Here is a 15355-nt window from a genome sequence, read left to right as displayed (position 1 = left end):
CATCCAGGGCCAGGCACTTCTCTGTCAATAATCACTGGTTGGATTTAGGACCCCTATACTTTCTCCTTATCCCTTTATTTCCTTTAGGCAGTCATTAATTTCCAAGAAGTGACCTCTCTGTAAGATATGATTTAAATTATACGTACCAAAAAGACAGCAGATTGCTCTATCACTTCTACTCATTTTATAACCCCAGAAAAGTGTTGCACCACATCTGCACCTTGCTGTAAGGGTGTTTGCTTGGCTATACATAACACCATGGCAGAGTGGAACCACTCCTGAAGCACAAGTTAGAATCTGATTTAGTGAAAACAAGTGATTTGGTCTCCTCCTCGTCTCTGGAGGACAATTTTGTCCACATCACAAAACCAGCAATCGGTCACAATTTTGCAGACTCCATAGACTTAAAACGTTTGAGTTTGGCCAGTCCAGGTTAAAATCATGGAATACTAGGAATGGAAGGGACCTCGAGAGTCCATCGAGTCTAGTCACCTGCCCTCATGGCAGGACCCAATACTGGCTAGACCATTTATCTAACCTACTCCTAAATATCTCCAGAGACAGAGATTCCACAACCTCCATAGGCAATTTATTTCAATGTTTAACCTCCCTGACAGTTAGGAACTTTTTCCTAATGTCCAACCTAAACCTCCCTTGCTGCAGTTTAAGCCCATTGCTTCTTGTTCTATCTTCAGAGGCCAGGAAGAACAATTTTTCTCCCTCCTCCTTGTGACACCCTTTTAGATACCTGAATACCACTATCATGTCCCCTCTCAAGCTTCTCTTTTCCAAACTAAACAACCCCAATTCTTTCAGTCTTCCTTCATAGGTCATTTTCTCTAAATGTTTAATCATTCCTTTTACTCTTCTCTGGATCTTCTCCAGTTTCTCCACATCTTTCTTGAAATGTGGTGCCCAGAACTGGACACAATACTCCAACTGAAGCCTAATCAGCATAGAGTAGAGCGGAAGAATGACTTCTCGTGTCTTGCTCACAACACACCTGTTAATGTATCCTAGAATCATGTTTGCTTTTTTTTTGCAAGTGTCACACTGTTGACTCCTATTTAGTTTGTGATCCATTATGATCCCTAGATCCCTTTCTGCTTTACTCCTTTCTAGACAGTCACTTCCCATTCTGTATGTGTGAAACTGATTGTTCCTTCCTAAGTAGAGAACTTTGCATTTGTCCTTATTAAATTTCATCTTGTTTACCTCAAACTATTTCTCCAATTTGTCCAGATCATTTTGAATTATGACCCTGTCCTTCAAAGCAGTTGCAACCCCACCCAGCTTGGTATCATCTGCAAACTTAATAAGCATATTCTCTATGCTGATACAGCCGGTCCCCGACTTATGAACACACCATCTGCACTTATGAACAGCGTGGCTGTATGTAAAAGCATGTATTTCTGACTTACGAACAAATCGAGTTACAACCAGGTGTTTGGAACGTAACCCATTTGTAAGTCGGGCCTGGCTGTATTTAAATCTTTGATAAAGATATTGAACAGAATCGGTCCCAAAATAGACCCCCGATGAACCCCACTTGTTATACCTTTCCAGCAGGATCGTGAACTGTTAGCTACTCTCTGAGAACGGTTATCCAGCCAGTTATGCACCCACTTTATAGTAGCCCCATCTAAGTTTTATTTGCCTCGTTTATTGATAAGAATATCATGCGAGACCATATCAAATGCCTTACTAAAAAGTCTAGGTATACCACGAACATAAAGCTAAACAGAATCATTTTCATATCATCTACTAACTCTAGGCCTAATTCTACCCAGTACAATGATTTTCCCATTTTCATTAGAACTATGTCTAACTGCAGACTTTTTATTAAAAAATGACATCATATTCACTCCAAATTTTCCTTAGCAAATGCTGAACTTCCCGAAATACACTAAGCAAGTTCCAGTTCACTAACGCATATGGGTGGGATACACAGTGATTCAGCCCAGTGAATTAGTGATGGGAGGGGAAGTTAAAGCCTTTTGCAATCCATTGAAAGTTTACCCCATCATGTTCATTTACCACAAAAATGGAAAAAAACACATAAGACATGTCTCTCTCCTGGGCAGTTATTTTTTCAAACAACAACCTGTAATCATACTTACTCCTCTCTCTCCATTATACTTTTCTACAAACTTTCCGTAGTTGTAATAGTTAAAGGTGGGGTAGCCATCAACACCTTCCTGTTTACACAGATCATGGTTTTGTTCTTTGGCACAGTCCACTGCAGCATAGGCAATCTGAAATACAAAAGCTACGTCACGAGAGATGAAAATCCATAACCAATTAGTGGCACCTTTAGTGGATGAGAAATTGAAGAGGAACAGGAACCGCTTGTACCAAAACATGCAATACTTTTATAACCTCCACAGATGGCGAAAAGTATAAGAGCATCAGACTCAAGTTAACTTGCACAACCCTTACTCTGTTCTCTAAGGGGGCAGCTGCCCCAGCACACAGCGATTCAAAAGGGCCCACAGCAGGGCGGCCAGAGCCCCCACACCCTTTAAAATTGCTACTAGACATAGGCGTGCGCAGTACATTTCATTAGGGTGTGCACCCAAAGAATTTTTTTAAATGTACTTTGACCCCCATTAGCCACACCCCTGACCCCCATTGGTCACACCCCCTGACTCCCATTGGCCACACCTCTGGAGTAACACTCTGGGGGCAAGATGGGCACATAACCAGAAGTAAAAGGTGTTATGTGACCCCCCTCTAAGGACTTTTCCCACCATCCTCCTACCAACAGGGATTAATTTGGCCCACACTAAACTCCCCTCATGCAACTATCCTGCAAGTGCATTAACCCAATTGTGTGTGACATTAACTTGGGGGTGGAGAGGCTGGGGGAAGTGTTCCCTCAGTTTCCTCCCATGAGCAGAATGAATTGTGTTGTGCACCTGTACTGAGTTCATGTGGCTTGTTTGGATGTGCCACTGTGGCACCCAAGTTATTAATAAATATCTCATAAACCTTTACCTTTTCCCTCTGCTGCCATGTCTCCTCCCCTTGCTCCATCAGCTCCCCTGGTGCCTGCTGCCCCCCAGCCCCTCACCCTCCTCTGCTGTCCTGACTCATGCCCTTCTCACTGCTCACAGCCATCCTGAGACCTGCCCCCCTCCACCAGCCCTTCTCTCCCCCCAGTGCCCACTCCTCCAGTAGCCCCACTCTGATCATGTGAGCTACCCCTCTTCATCCCCTCTTCTAACACCTCCCTCTACACACCTGCCATGCCTCTCTCCTCTGGTGCTGGTCCCTCCCCTGCAGGTGTCTGCCCTTCTGCTTCACCCTCAGAAACCCCTGGCACCTGCACCTTCCCTTAGCCCTGTGGTGTTTCCCGCTTCCCTCACTGCCCTGCCCCCTTCTTCCCTGGTGCCCACCCCCTCACCATCCTCTGCCCCCATTTCCCTCATGCCTGTGCCCTCACACATACCTTGCTCCATCCCTGCCTTCCTCATGCCCACCCCTTCTTTCAAGCCTTCTCCCGGCACCTCTCCCTTCCCCCTCTAACCCACAATGCCTTTACGCTCTCCTCTCCCAGCATCACCCTGTTCCTCCCTCCTGCCCTTTTCCTCATTGTCTGCACTTGGCCCCCCTGGCATTTGTTTCTCCTGCACCCTGCCCCTTGGTGTCTTCCTCTTTCTTCTCCTGACCTGCCCTGCTCCCCTCAGCACAAGCTCCTTCCTCTCCCACCCCTTCCTCTTTTTTCCCCCCCCTTCCCCTCGCATCTCCTCCCTTACCTTACCTTCGGCTTCTACCTTCCTATTTGCGGGGCTGGAGTCAGAGCCGGCCCAAGTTACAGGCCGGCTGGGCCCTAGTCCAGGGCGCCTCAGGGGCACCGCGCCATGCTGCCAGGCTGGGTGGGGGCGCTCCGAGGCGCCGTGCCGTGCTGCCGGGGGCACTCCCAGGCGCCTCTGGGGCGCCATGCCGTGCTGCTGTGCCAGGCGGGGGCACTCCTGGGCGCCTCAGGGGTGCTGGGCGGTGCTACTGTGCTGGGTGAGGGCATTCCCAGGCGCCTCAGGGCTGCCTTAGGGCTGCTGCACGGTGCTGCTGGGCCAAATGGGGCCTAGGGCGCAAAAATGGCTCGGGTTAGCCGGCCCGAGACATTAGGGTGTGCCTGGGCACACCCCATGCACACGCCTATGCTGCTAGAGCACTGTGTGGCATGTTCTGCGTCCTGCCTACCTTCAGCCCTGCCTCTTTTGCCCTGAGTGGCAGGTGTATGGCCATTCCCAAGATGGGTGGAAGGGAAAGTGGTACTTGAGCCCAGCACTCCGCACTCCCCCGGTCCACTTCTAAGTTCAGCAATCCACTGTGCTGGCTAGAACTCACTCTCTCTTAAACATCACTTATTAGGGCTGCAAATATTTCTCGGGTAAGAAAATCATCTTTATCATCACATGCATCTGACGAAGTGGGTCTTTGCCCACGAAAGCTTATGCTCCAATACATCTGTTAGTCTATAAGGTGCCACAGGACTCCTTGTCGCTTTTGCAGATCCAGACTAACACAGCTACCCCTCTGATATTTTTATCCCTAAATATACTATCTGGCTGGCTGCAAAGTCTTCTTCCCTCTTTAGGTTATTCAGAGAAAAGTTTGCATAGAAAGATGGTTTAATGCTGTTAATCCATACAAGTGTAAAGTGCATTAATGAGGTCTGCTGAAAGCAGCTGTTACAACCCTCATCCAGTTCCCAGGTTGAAAGAGAAGTAGGAGAGTAAGTTGCCCTGTCGGTAGGGCACCCGATAGTTAGACAATCTAGGATTTAATCTCGACAACCACTCATTTTATCTGCATCTTAAGGAAGATGCTTTTGCTTCTCTGGCACCATTTGTCTGACTTGCCATTTGGAGTGGAAGCTCCGGGGTAAGGAGCGTTATGCGCATGCAACCCAGAGGTATTAAGACCAGTGCGGGGGAGAGTGAAGTCTGCTCTATAGCCTTAACTAAGAGCCCATTAGCTTTCAGATCACTTGGAAAAGGCACTTAGCTATAGCTCTGAGGTCCCAAGTTCTATCCCACCTGCTGACAACCCAAGTCTGTTGGCATTACACAGATACATGGTACCTAGCATCACAGGGTCCTGATCTCATGTAATGCCAGAAAGAGAGCCCAGCATGGACTCCAACTCTTTGTTGATCTACCATAGATTGGCTTCCTCCCTCATTGCCTGCTCCCACAACCTAGGAGCCATAGTATGTCATCCCAGACTACACTGGGCTCAGGGCTACTGTTACCACATTCCTGGAAACCCAATTCTGAGAAGTGCTGAGAACCAGCTCTTCCCACAGGCTGCAGTGGGAGTGGTGGAGGCATCTCAGGTTCAGGACTGAATTCACATTTTCAGCTTCAGCACTTTTGGAACATGGATTTTACTGACACTGTCCTGATCCTGCTATTATTGCACATACATAGCTCCATCTGCATTAGCTCTTCTACAGTTCTACTGCAATTAACACACACTTGCCCTCACAATCCCATTATGAATTTTGCTGGAGACTGGGCCAGATACATAGTGTTAAGTTCATGCACTGTGAAAGCTAACCAATTACAGAAGAGATTATTATAGAGGTTATAGCATTTCAAAGCTAATTTAATATATCAGATGCATTTTAACTTAAACCTCCCATTCCACTGGCCTACTCCAAACAATTTGAGCAAAATACCTTTTATTTGCATGACTTCAGAGCTTCCACTGCCCTGTAGTCTCATAATTAAGATCACTTACTATGCCATTACGCCCTTTAGCTGCATGGTGAGGTAGGCAAAACTACATCAACTGATCTCAATGTTGGAGCAGCAATGAAAGACACTGGAAAAATCTAACTTGGGTTTTGTTGGTTTATGAGGATCTCAAATCCAAAACAAACAATGGCTCAGAAAGATAAAACATGGTTGTAACCTTAGATGAAAACTGCCACCCTCAATGAAAAATATCACTTTTTTTTAATTCATGTGTTAAAACAGGAAAACCATTAAAGTGGATTTCAAGATCAAGGATTCGTGAAGGCTATTTAAATGAAAGAATAACATCACAAATACATTTTAAATAGTTTTTGTACAACAGAAGAAACTCTCAAGTAGTCAGAGCCCCTGAAGACAAATGTTAAGAATAATCTGCAGAAAAAATTTCTCAGCTATTTATCCATCAGGTATTTGTACAGTAAAACGGACATGAAAGTGCATTTGTTAGGTTGCATGTCAAGTGGTGGAAAGAAAGCCAGATTTACCATTGTACAAGCTTACTGCTGCCTCCTTGTGCAACCATCCTGTGCAACAGAACAAGGCAGGAGTCCCATGGAAAAATGTTGTACCCGACCATGTGAATTAAAGACCTTATCAAAACGTACATGCAATCGGTTAAAGTTGCATGGGCAACTGTAGATCTGGTATTTCTTATCTCTGGAGTTCTTGAGTTTGCAACCTTAATGTTCTTTTAATGACGTTCCATATGTAATCAACTAAGTGGTTTGGATTTTTTTTTTAAAGCAAAAGGCAAAACCAAGTTCTGTTTGGTACAGTTGGAACAAGCCCTCTATTGTGCATCATAAACTGGGTTTGAATCCTAACCCCTCAGCTTTGCAGCACAGACTGACACTCCTGCTGCCAGCTAATGTAGCAAGTAAATAGTTGTTGTTCAGAGGGAAGGCACTGCAGAGAGAGAAATGCGCTTGTGAGGCCGTATGTTGTATCAAAAGATGGTGGTGGAGGTCCATCTCTCTCTACCCTTCTCCTGGAGACATGGCAGCTAGTTTGGAGATATAATCAGTTATATAAATACAACCTTGTACAGTAAATATAGGAAAGAATGGGTCCCTGTCTAATTCATATGTGCTATCAACCCCTTCAAGCCACTTGGCATCAACAGGGGTTTTATATATAAAAACCAGATTTGTCACCTGCAGTTGACTATTCTTATGATGTCCCCAGATAGAACACTAGGACTGGAAGGGATCTCGAGAGGTTCATCAAGTCCAGTCCCCTGCCCTCATGGCAGGACCAAACACCACCTAGACAGGGTTACCAGGTAGGTTTAGAAAAAATACCGGACACACTTGATGGGGGGAGGGGAGGGGCTGGCCGGGAAGGAGGGTTGGGGGCAGCACGGCTGGCCGTGGGAGATCGGGAGGAGGAGAACCGGCCAGCAGGAAGCAGGGATGGCTGGGAGGGGGTTGGGGGCAGTGGAGCTGGTCAGGAAGGATTGGGGGAAGGGGCAGGACTGACCCGGGCACATGCGGCCCCTGGGGCGCTGTCAGTCCCACGCACAGTCTGGAGAAGCGCGAGTGAGTCCGGCTGCGGCTCCACCACGCGCTCAGGAGCAGGGACAGGGCTTCTCCTCCCTAAGGCGTCAGACACAGCCAGGACTCCCAGTGCCGATGGCACCCCGCCTCCCAGCCACTCCCTCCGCCCCCACCAGGCTTCCGTCCGGCACCCAGCCAGAAATCCAGGAAATACCGGACACTGCACATGTTTCGTATTTTCTGGATTTTTTTTACCGGACAGAGGCCCCAAAAACCAGACTGTCCGGTAAAATACCAGACACCTGGCAACCCTACATCTAGATCATCCCTGATAGATGTTTGTCTAACCTGCTCAACCTCCCTAGGCAATTTATGTATGCGTGTGTGGGGGGTGGGGTGGGAGGGGTTTCAAGCAAAAAGATGTGTTGTGCAACACTTTAGTGCATTTTAGAAATCACAGTCTAATGGAGTGCATTACCTCAATGCATAGACAAGCCTACAAGTGAAAATGTCACTATTTTCTTCAGGGGAATCACCCCCAACAGCACTACAAAACAATTAAAGAAAAACTTCATGCCATTGAACACAAGGAGAGAAAGAGATCATAGAATCCCCTTTCCTTTTAGGAAATTGCTCCCCTTCTGTTTTTCATTTTAAACGGTCTGTCCTTCCTGTCATCGTGGGATAATGTAAAATATCTTCCTTCAAAAGCAATTGCTCTCCTGCTAAAATATGTACCGCCATGCACAAGTTTATTGATTCAAGGAAATAAATCTCTGCAGGAGCTAATATTGACTTTTGTTATGAAAATGGAAGTGAATAACTGAATATTGATTCGAGGAAGCAATGATACAGGCCAAGCCAGACTTATTTCAAAAAATAAATTAGGGATAAAATTTCTGCGGGAAAAAAAATGGTACTAAGCACTTGCTTTACAGAGTAGTCAACTGCAGATGACAAATCTGATTATAAAAATATCTTGTTGTTGCCAAGTGGCTTAAAGGAGTTAACACATGAATTAGACGGGGACCCATTCTTCCCTATGTTTACTGTACAAGAATCTATTTATATAATATAACAGATTATATCTCAAAACACAGTACAACCCACAGAGGTTAGCCATGATTCACTCGCTATTCCTAGTTTGCAAGAGAATTAATCATTAGTTACCATGACGTACAGCATCAACATTGCCAATCTGATTAGCCTTTTTATTAAAAATTAGAGACGTGCTTGAATCTCCAAAGAATTAGTTTCTTTAATGCATTTGCGTCCCAATTTCACCACACAGAATTTTCCCAGATTAGGACCTGAAAGTGCCGTTAGCCCTTAAAAAAAAAAAAAAAAAAAAAAAAAAAGCAACTGACAAAATAGCAGCATGGAGTTGCATATTTTGATTCACTTAGTCTGATTTCCAGAGGTTCTGCAAACCACAGCAGGTCTTCTTATAATGATGTCTATGCAATCCCAATTTCTTCAGATTTTGCCCTCAATGGCAATCATAAAAATCTACTCTTATTCTCACTGGTGTTGTGGGTTATATAGATGCAGAAGGAAGGAATTCCAAAGAGGCTTGCCCAAACAGTACCACCTTTTGTAGAACTCAAGATTTTTCTTACCCTGTGGGCATGGGGGAGAAAAAGAAGGGTTTCCACCATGAAATTCAGATCTGAGCACCATAAATCAATTCGTTCTAGCTGAACTCTGGACTTGGCTTTTTTGGGGCTTAGCTGAAAATGAGCCTACAGACTTCTCAATGTTTTATCGGAGTCACCAAGAGTCTCTAGAGTACTGACTGAACAAATCTTCAGCTGCTCCAGCTGTTCAGCTAAGGGACGACTGTTACTCTTGCAGCGCTTGAGCATCTGTTGGTGAGCCAGAAGTATGAAAGTATCTGCTGAAAGTGTCCATGAAGAGAGCTGCAGCTGCAAGTGAAGGCCATAACTCACTACATAGCTGAAAACACGAAGGCCCCAGGATCTAGTTTAATATTTTTAATGTAACTAAAAGTTAATATGTTGTCATCTGTTGAAAAGCAAGGAGTGACTTGCAATTGGCAGAGAATGAAGTTCTGCGGTGAAGGAGGAGTCTTGCAGTAGGAGATGTCTCATTGGGCCTGGCAGAGTTGTTGGTATAAGAACCCTTCCAGAAGCTACCCTGAACTCTGAACGCTCAAAATGCACTTCATGTGTCTAGACTTCTCTCCTCACTGGCCTCCTCTTACCAGTACTCCAGAGTTAAGTTGCTAAAGCAGGTGGTGGTGCAGTAGCCGTGGGTGGTATGCAACTTGTTATTGCCAGCTCTCTCCTTCTGTAATGTGTAGTCACATTAGACCGGCACATCAGCTGGATATTTCTGCTGCTCAACAATGAAACAACCAATAAAAAGCTTGTATTTGGGGCAAAATATTGGAATAGCAACTTTCATTTCTTTGCATGTGCCTGACTTTTCATGCACAATTAGTGGGCTCTTCATGTGCAAATTCTGTCACCAATGCATAAGTATTACATGAAAGAAAAATGCGCACCAACAGATTGAGTTCTCTTGGTAAAAAAATCTGACCTGTGTGCGGCCTATTAGGAGTCTTCAGAATTAGCGTCCCATTTTGTTAATGGCAATAATATTCAGTTTCGGAGCAATATGTTTTCTCTCTCTCTACAAACGTTGGAAGGCTTTTTCTTTTCATCTTTTCAGATATTTTTTGTGACCATAAGGTCTGGAATCTTCCCTTTCTTTTTCTTTTAATTTTCCCCAGAAGCCAACAGGCCACCCTTATTGAAAAGTCTATGAGAATTTTTAATAGAAATTGATAACATTTGAACCTTCTGCTAAGCACTGAACCTCTCCCTGCTACAGAATCCTATTAAAAAAAATACAGAAAGCTTAATTTTTTTCCATCACATTCGGTACATTTAAGATTAATGTCTTGCTCCTGATTTTTGGAGTATTGTCTACTGATCCCCACTGGTGCAATTCCATAGGGTCGCAATTCAACAAAACTTCTGAGAAGTGTGCAACTTTAACCACAAGAGTTATCTTACTGAATTTAGTTAGTTAAGTTCTTTGCTGGGTCAAGGCCCTGTCTTTTCTACAAGGTCACCAACAGGCAGCAAGAAACATCCTGGTAGGCTATGGGTTCTGCATGACTGGAGAAGGCTCCCAAGAGGATCAATTCTTCACACTTACACAGATCAACAAGGGGAACAAAGCTGGTTTTGCTCTGTGCTACCTTTTGGAAACAGTACAAACCTCAATATTCTCTAGTGGATCTTCTGTTCCACCTCATTATGTTTTATACCTTTGCACTTCAGCCTTAAATGCCCTCAGCTGAAATGAAGAGTTGTAGCCATCAATCACTGTCTCCGGGCTCTTGAGTCCTTTCACAGTCATTTGCAGTTGGGAATCCAAAGCTTCAGATGTTTGTATCCAACACAACCATGATACATGCGAAATTATAACCAGATATTTGCTAATACATCCGGATCAGCAAGTCTCATGTTGTTTGGTATAGTCACTTCACAACTCCTAGATGGAATGAAATTGCAGGGAACTTAGGGGAAAAAGGCCTGTCTCAGACCTAGCAAGAGAGCAAGAGGAAAATGACACGTTTTTAGAATTCTCGGAAACAAACCAGTAACCACAAGGCATTGCACTGCAAAAGTAAAAGCAGCAGAATTGAGAACGGGGTGCCACTAAAAGCTTCTACGTGCCACCCAAACCCAAAGGCGTAAAAACAACAGCATTCTAATTCCATCCCTAAACACGAGAGTGCTATGTCTCCCAACAATTCAACACATAGTTCATACACTGACCAAATGCTCTCCTGCTCCACCACACACACATGCAGCCAGAGCTGATTGAGGTCTCTCCAGTATCTATAAAGTCTAAAAGGCAAGTGGTTTCAAAGCTAGCCTTTCATTTGCTTTGGACAAGATGGGAGAGCTGGCTCTGGGCCCTGCAAGAGGCGGGGCATCAGACAGAAAGGATGGGGCTGAGGGTTAGCCTCCCTCAGCCAGCCATCCAACACTGTCTGGCCCCTACCACCCAGAGATCTGGAAACAATTTAAAGTGCCCAAGGAAGCTGCCGCTTTTGCCACTCCACTCTCCCCCTCCCCGCAGTCAGTGGCCCTGTGTACCCCACACTGCTGCTGGCCTGGTGTAGCAAAGCCACAGACGTGGGAATGGAGCAAAGGCAGCAGCTGGATGTGCCTACACACAAACATGGCACACAGATGCCACCACCCCTATGTAAAAGCAGCGTGTAGCTCCAAGTAGTAGTTAAGGAAACTTAAAAAAAAAAGTGGGCTTTTTTAATAGCATCTTTCACCCAAACCACATCCTGAAATGCATTGCAGATCTTAGCGACAGAGGCGATGTACTAACAAAGGAGAAATGATAGGCACCAACAGTAGAAGCCTTTTCTTAGCTTAACCAATCAGGGCACTGTATTTGCGTGAGCAAGGACTACTTGTGTCAGATTGGACACAAGCTTCAATTTCCTACTTTTTCGATGAAGAGTGGAATTTTCTATAGCTTGGATGTGATTTACAAACCAAATCCTATTAAAAGTCAATTGGCACAACAATTGTGTTTTGCTTACAAATCACTTAGGCTCTTTTGATAACCCCATCTACATGTCTGCCCAGAGTCAGGGAGGGTATGTCTACACTACAGCTGCTACACTGTTCAGCTCTGTGCTGCAGCCTCTGAAGCACCACAGCACAGATGCTGTTTACACTGACAGGAGTGTTTCTGTCAATATAGTTAATCCACCTCTCTGAAAGGTGGTATCTGGGCTAACGGAAGACTTCTTCTGTCCACCTAGCTATGTCTACACCAGGGGCTAGATCAGGGCTGGGCAATAATTTTTGATGGGGGGCCACTCCAAGAATCTGGTAAGCGGTCAAGGGCCGCACTCTTCCATGATATTAATGGAGGAGGTGCAGGGTCTGTGATGGAGGCTAGGTGGAAAGGAGTTTGGGGTAAGGGATTGGGGTGCAGGAGGGAACTTGTGTGAAGGAGGGGGGTTGTGACCTGGGGTGGGAGACTGGGGAAAAAAGGGGGTGCCGGGTCTGGGAGGGGGTGCAGGAGAGGATTCTGACCCAGATGAGGGGTGCAGGAGAAACTGCAGGGTCTGGGAGGGTTTGTGACATGGGGCAGGAAGGAGTGTTGTATGGAGTTAGGAAATTAGGATTCAAGGTCCAGCAGGTGGTTGTGACCTGTAGGAGGTTTTGCAGGATCTGGGCAGGGATGCAAGAGGGGACGCAGCTGATTGGGATGCACGGTCTGGGAGGGGGCAAGGGTGCAGGTGGGAGACAGAGGGTTAGATGGAGGAAGGCGCTGGGGTGTCTGAGTGGCTCCCAGGCAGCAGCCCAACAGGTCCCTCAGCCACGGTCCCTGCCTTCCATGCCTCTTCACCGGTGGCAGGGGCCCATGTGCAGCTCTGAATGCTGTGAACCCAGAGGGGGGAGGGGTACTTGGTGCTTCTGGTCAATGGGAGCTGAGAGATTGTGCTGGAGGGGGGGAGGGGGCAGTGCACGAATCCTCACCATACCTGGGCTCGCAGCATTCAGAGAGCTGCTCTGAGCAGCGTGAAGGGGTAGGGCGGGCAGGCGAGACAGCTGTATTTTGCCCACCTCTGAGTTAAGCTTGACCTAACTATATCACCCAGGGACCAAGATTTTTCATTGCTCTGAACCATATAGCCGGGTCAAGCTCAGCTTTAGTCTAGCACAGACCTCAGATACATATACTTCTCCCAGCACCCACCCTAATTATGACCAGACTATACGGAAGGGTGGACGTGAAAAGGTTTAAAATAAAGATCATTTCTCATCTGTAGATTCAACGAGTTATGGCATGACTGAATAGGGAAGATTTCACCCCAGAAGAATTAAATGGGAAAAAATATAGAAAAATCAAGAAGAAGGTTAAAAGTTAAACTCAGTTTGTCTTTAAAAAAAAAAAAAGTATAACCTCTAAGACGTACACATATTTTCACAGATTAAATTGTTCAACAGCATTTTCTTATCATTAAATAAACTGGACCAAGCTTGTTAAGTGAAAATATGGCAGAGGCACTTAACATCTCAGAAACTATTAAAATGGGTTACCTTTCGATCTTCTTTAAAGAGTTCTGCAGCTGTTGTGAAATGTGGGATGGAATTTTTACAGTGCGGACACCCTGTGCGGCATGGGAAGAGAAACAAATATGTAAAGTTCATCGCAAAACACGATCTTACGGTATCTCAAAGTAAAGTCTGTAAAAATCAGCTTTTAAAAGAAAAACCATTCTAGACCAGACATTTTTAAACTGAGCCGACGACGAGCACAGCGATATGGGGAGTGATTGCTGGGCACCTGGCATCCGGCTCCAGAAAGCATCCCCGTTTAGGAGAGACCTTAGATATTTGCGTAAGTCCCATTAAGCACATGTTTAAAGAACCCCAAGTCCCCAAGTCAGCTGCTGCTGAAACTGATCAGCGGCTGATTCCAGGAAGCCTGGGGCAGAGCAACTGTGCCTCGGGCTTCCTGTAGTCAGCGCTGGTCAGTTTCGGCAGCGGCTGACTTGGGGACGCCTGGGGCAGAGCAGCTGGGGTGCTGCTGGGTTGCTCCAGTAGCGCCGCTACTGGCAGCGCCCCAGCTGCTCTGCCCCAGGGTCCACAACAAAAGCCTGGTCTGCTGGGGGGGGGGGGGGGGGGGCACACTAGCTGCGCCCCCCCCAGCAGACCATGGACACGGGGAGCAAAGCCGCAGCGGCGGGGTGCCGCGCCTCTGAGGCTTTGCTCTGGCGCGGAACCCGCCACCGCTGCGGCTTTGCTCGCGGTGTCCCTGGTCTGCTGGAGATGGTCCCCAGCAGACCACGGGCACCTGGAGCAGCTTTTCTCGCCCTGGAAGTCGAGGTGGCGGACGCTGCCTGTGAACTCCGGGGCGAGAAAGCCCCGTTCGGGTCGGGGACTGCCTGTATTGATACAATCAAAGCTGTTGTTGTATTCTGTTGAGCAGAAAATGGAAATCCCTTCCTGTGAAGTGTGTGTGAATTTATCCACAGGATTAATTTTAAAGAAAAATTCTGTGTTGGGAACAGGAGTTTAGCCACAGGTGGGTCTTCATTGTCCACTCACCCACTTTGCAACCAGACCCATCCCCTCGGGGCTTACCCTGCTCCGCTCCAGCCAGGGTGTGGGGTGGGGTTTATCCCCTCTTCCCTTCTGTCCTGCTCCTCCCCATTCTTGCCCACCCACACCACTGGGTAATTTTTCAGCTTCACCTCTGCCAGGCTGGAAGGGACTTGTTAATTTCACGTGACGCTAACAAGATACTTGCAGCTCTAGTGCTGAAGAGGGAAAGAGCTGTTGCTCCCAAGGTGGGGACTGTAACACAATGGGTCTCACTGCCTGCTGCTCCTGCTGTTCCCTAGGAAATTAATTTTTCCGCTCTGGAGTGTCCCCTTTTGGCTGGTGTCTTGTTCCCCCCAGCAGACCCGCGTCCTCCGCAGCGAGAAAAGCCGCTCCGCGTCTCCCTGGTCTGCTGGGGGGGGCGGAAGCGCTAGCTCCGCGTCTCCCTGGTCTGCTGGGGGGAAGCGCCCCTCGTGCCGCCGGAGGCGGCAACAGTGGGGGAGGCACCCCGCACTAGCTGCGCCCCCCCCCCGTTTGTAACTAGGGATCCGACGTAAGTCGGATTGATGTAACCCGGGGACTGCCTGTACTCCATTTACACATATGTATTAACTGCAGTTGCCACAGGGATGTTATGTGACTGAGAACAGAGGTGGAGGCAGTTGTGAACGGGAGGAGAGGTGGTCTATATGCTTGAGAATTCGAAGGGAGATGTCCAGGAGACAATCTCTATCTTAAACATCTACCCCACATTTTGAAAGTTTCAGAGCCACACCCGGGAGAGGGGGGTCAATGCACCAGCTTTCCACATCTGGAGGTCAGGCTTCCAATCTGCAGGAAGGTAACAAGTGATTGCTTTTCCCTAGTTTCCTCCCATTCGCTCACATAATGAACATGGGGCAATTTGAAAGGATGGGCAGCCTCTGCTCAAGGGTGGGACAGGACAGAACAGAAAGGAAAAACCTCCTCACAGGAA

The 15355-nt window shown here is 46.8% G+C and overlaps 1 protein-coding gene across 1 annotated transcript in view; it reads right to left on the bottom strand.

Moving 5' to 3' along the window:
• PDIA5 (protein disulfide isomerase family A member 5) overlaps nucleotides 1–15355 on the bottom strand; it is a 151004-nt gene that overhangs the window by 4850 nt on the left and 130799 nt on the right. The window contains exons 15-16 of the mRNA XM_075933121.1: nucleotides 13375–13445; nucleotides 2121–2255 (exon numbers count right to left, since the gene is read on the bottom strand). Coding sequence (XP_075789236.1) covers nucleotides 2121–2255; nucleotides 13375–13445 — 206 coding nt within the window. The remainder of the gene's footprint in view (nucleotides 1–2120; nucleotides 2256–13374; nucleotides 13446–15355) is intronic.

Source organism: Pelodiscus sinensis, chromosome 7 (assembly GCF_049634645.1).
Source record: "Pelodiscus sinensis isolate JC-2024 chromosome 7, ASM4963464v1, whole genome shotgun sequence".
Classification (NCBI taxonomy): Eukaryota; Metazoa; Chordata; order Testudines; family Trionychidae; genus Pelodiscus; species Pelodiscus sinensis.
The sequence above is the reverse complement of the archived record's forward strand: the minus strand, read 5'-3'. Positions and strand labels throughout refer to the sequence as shown.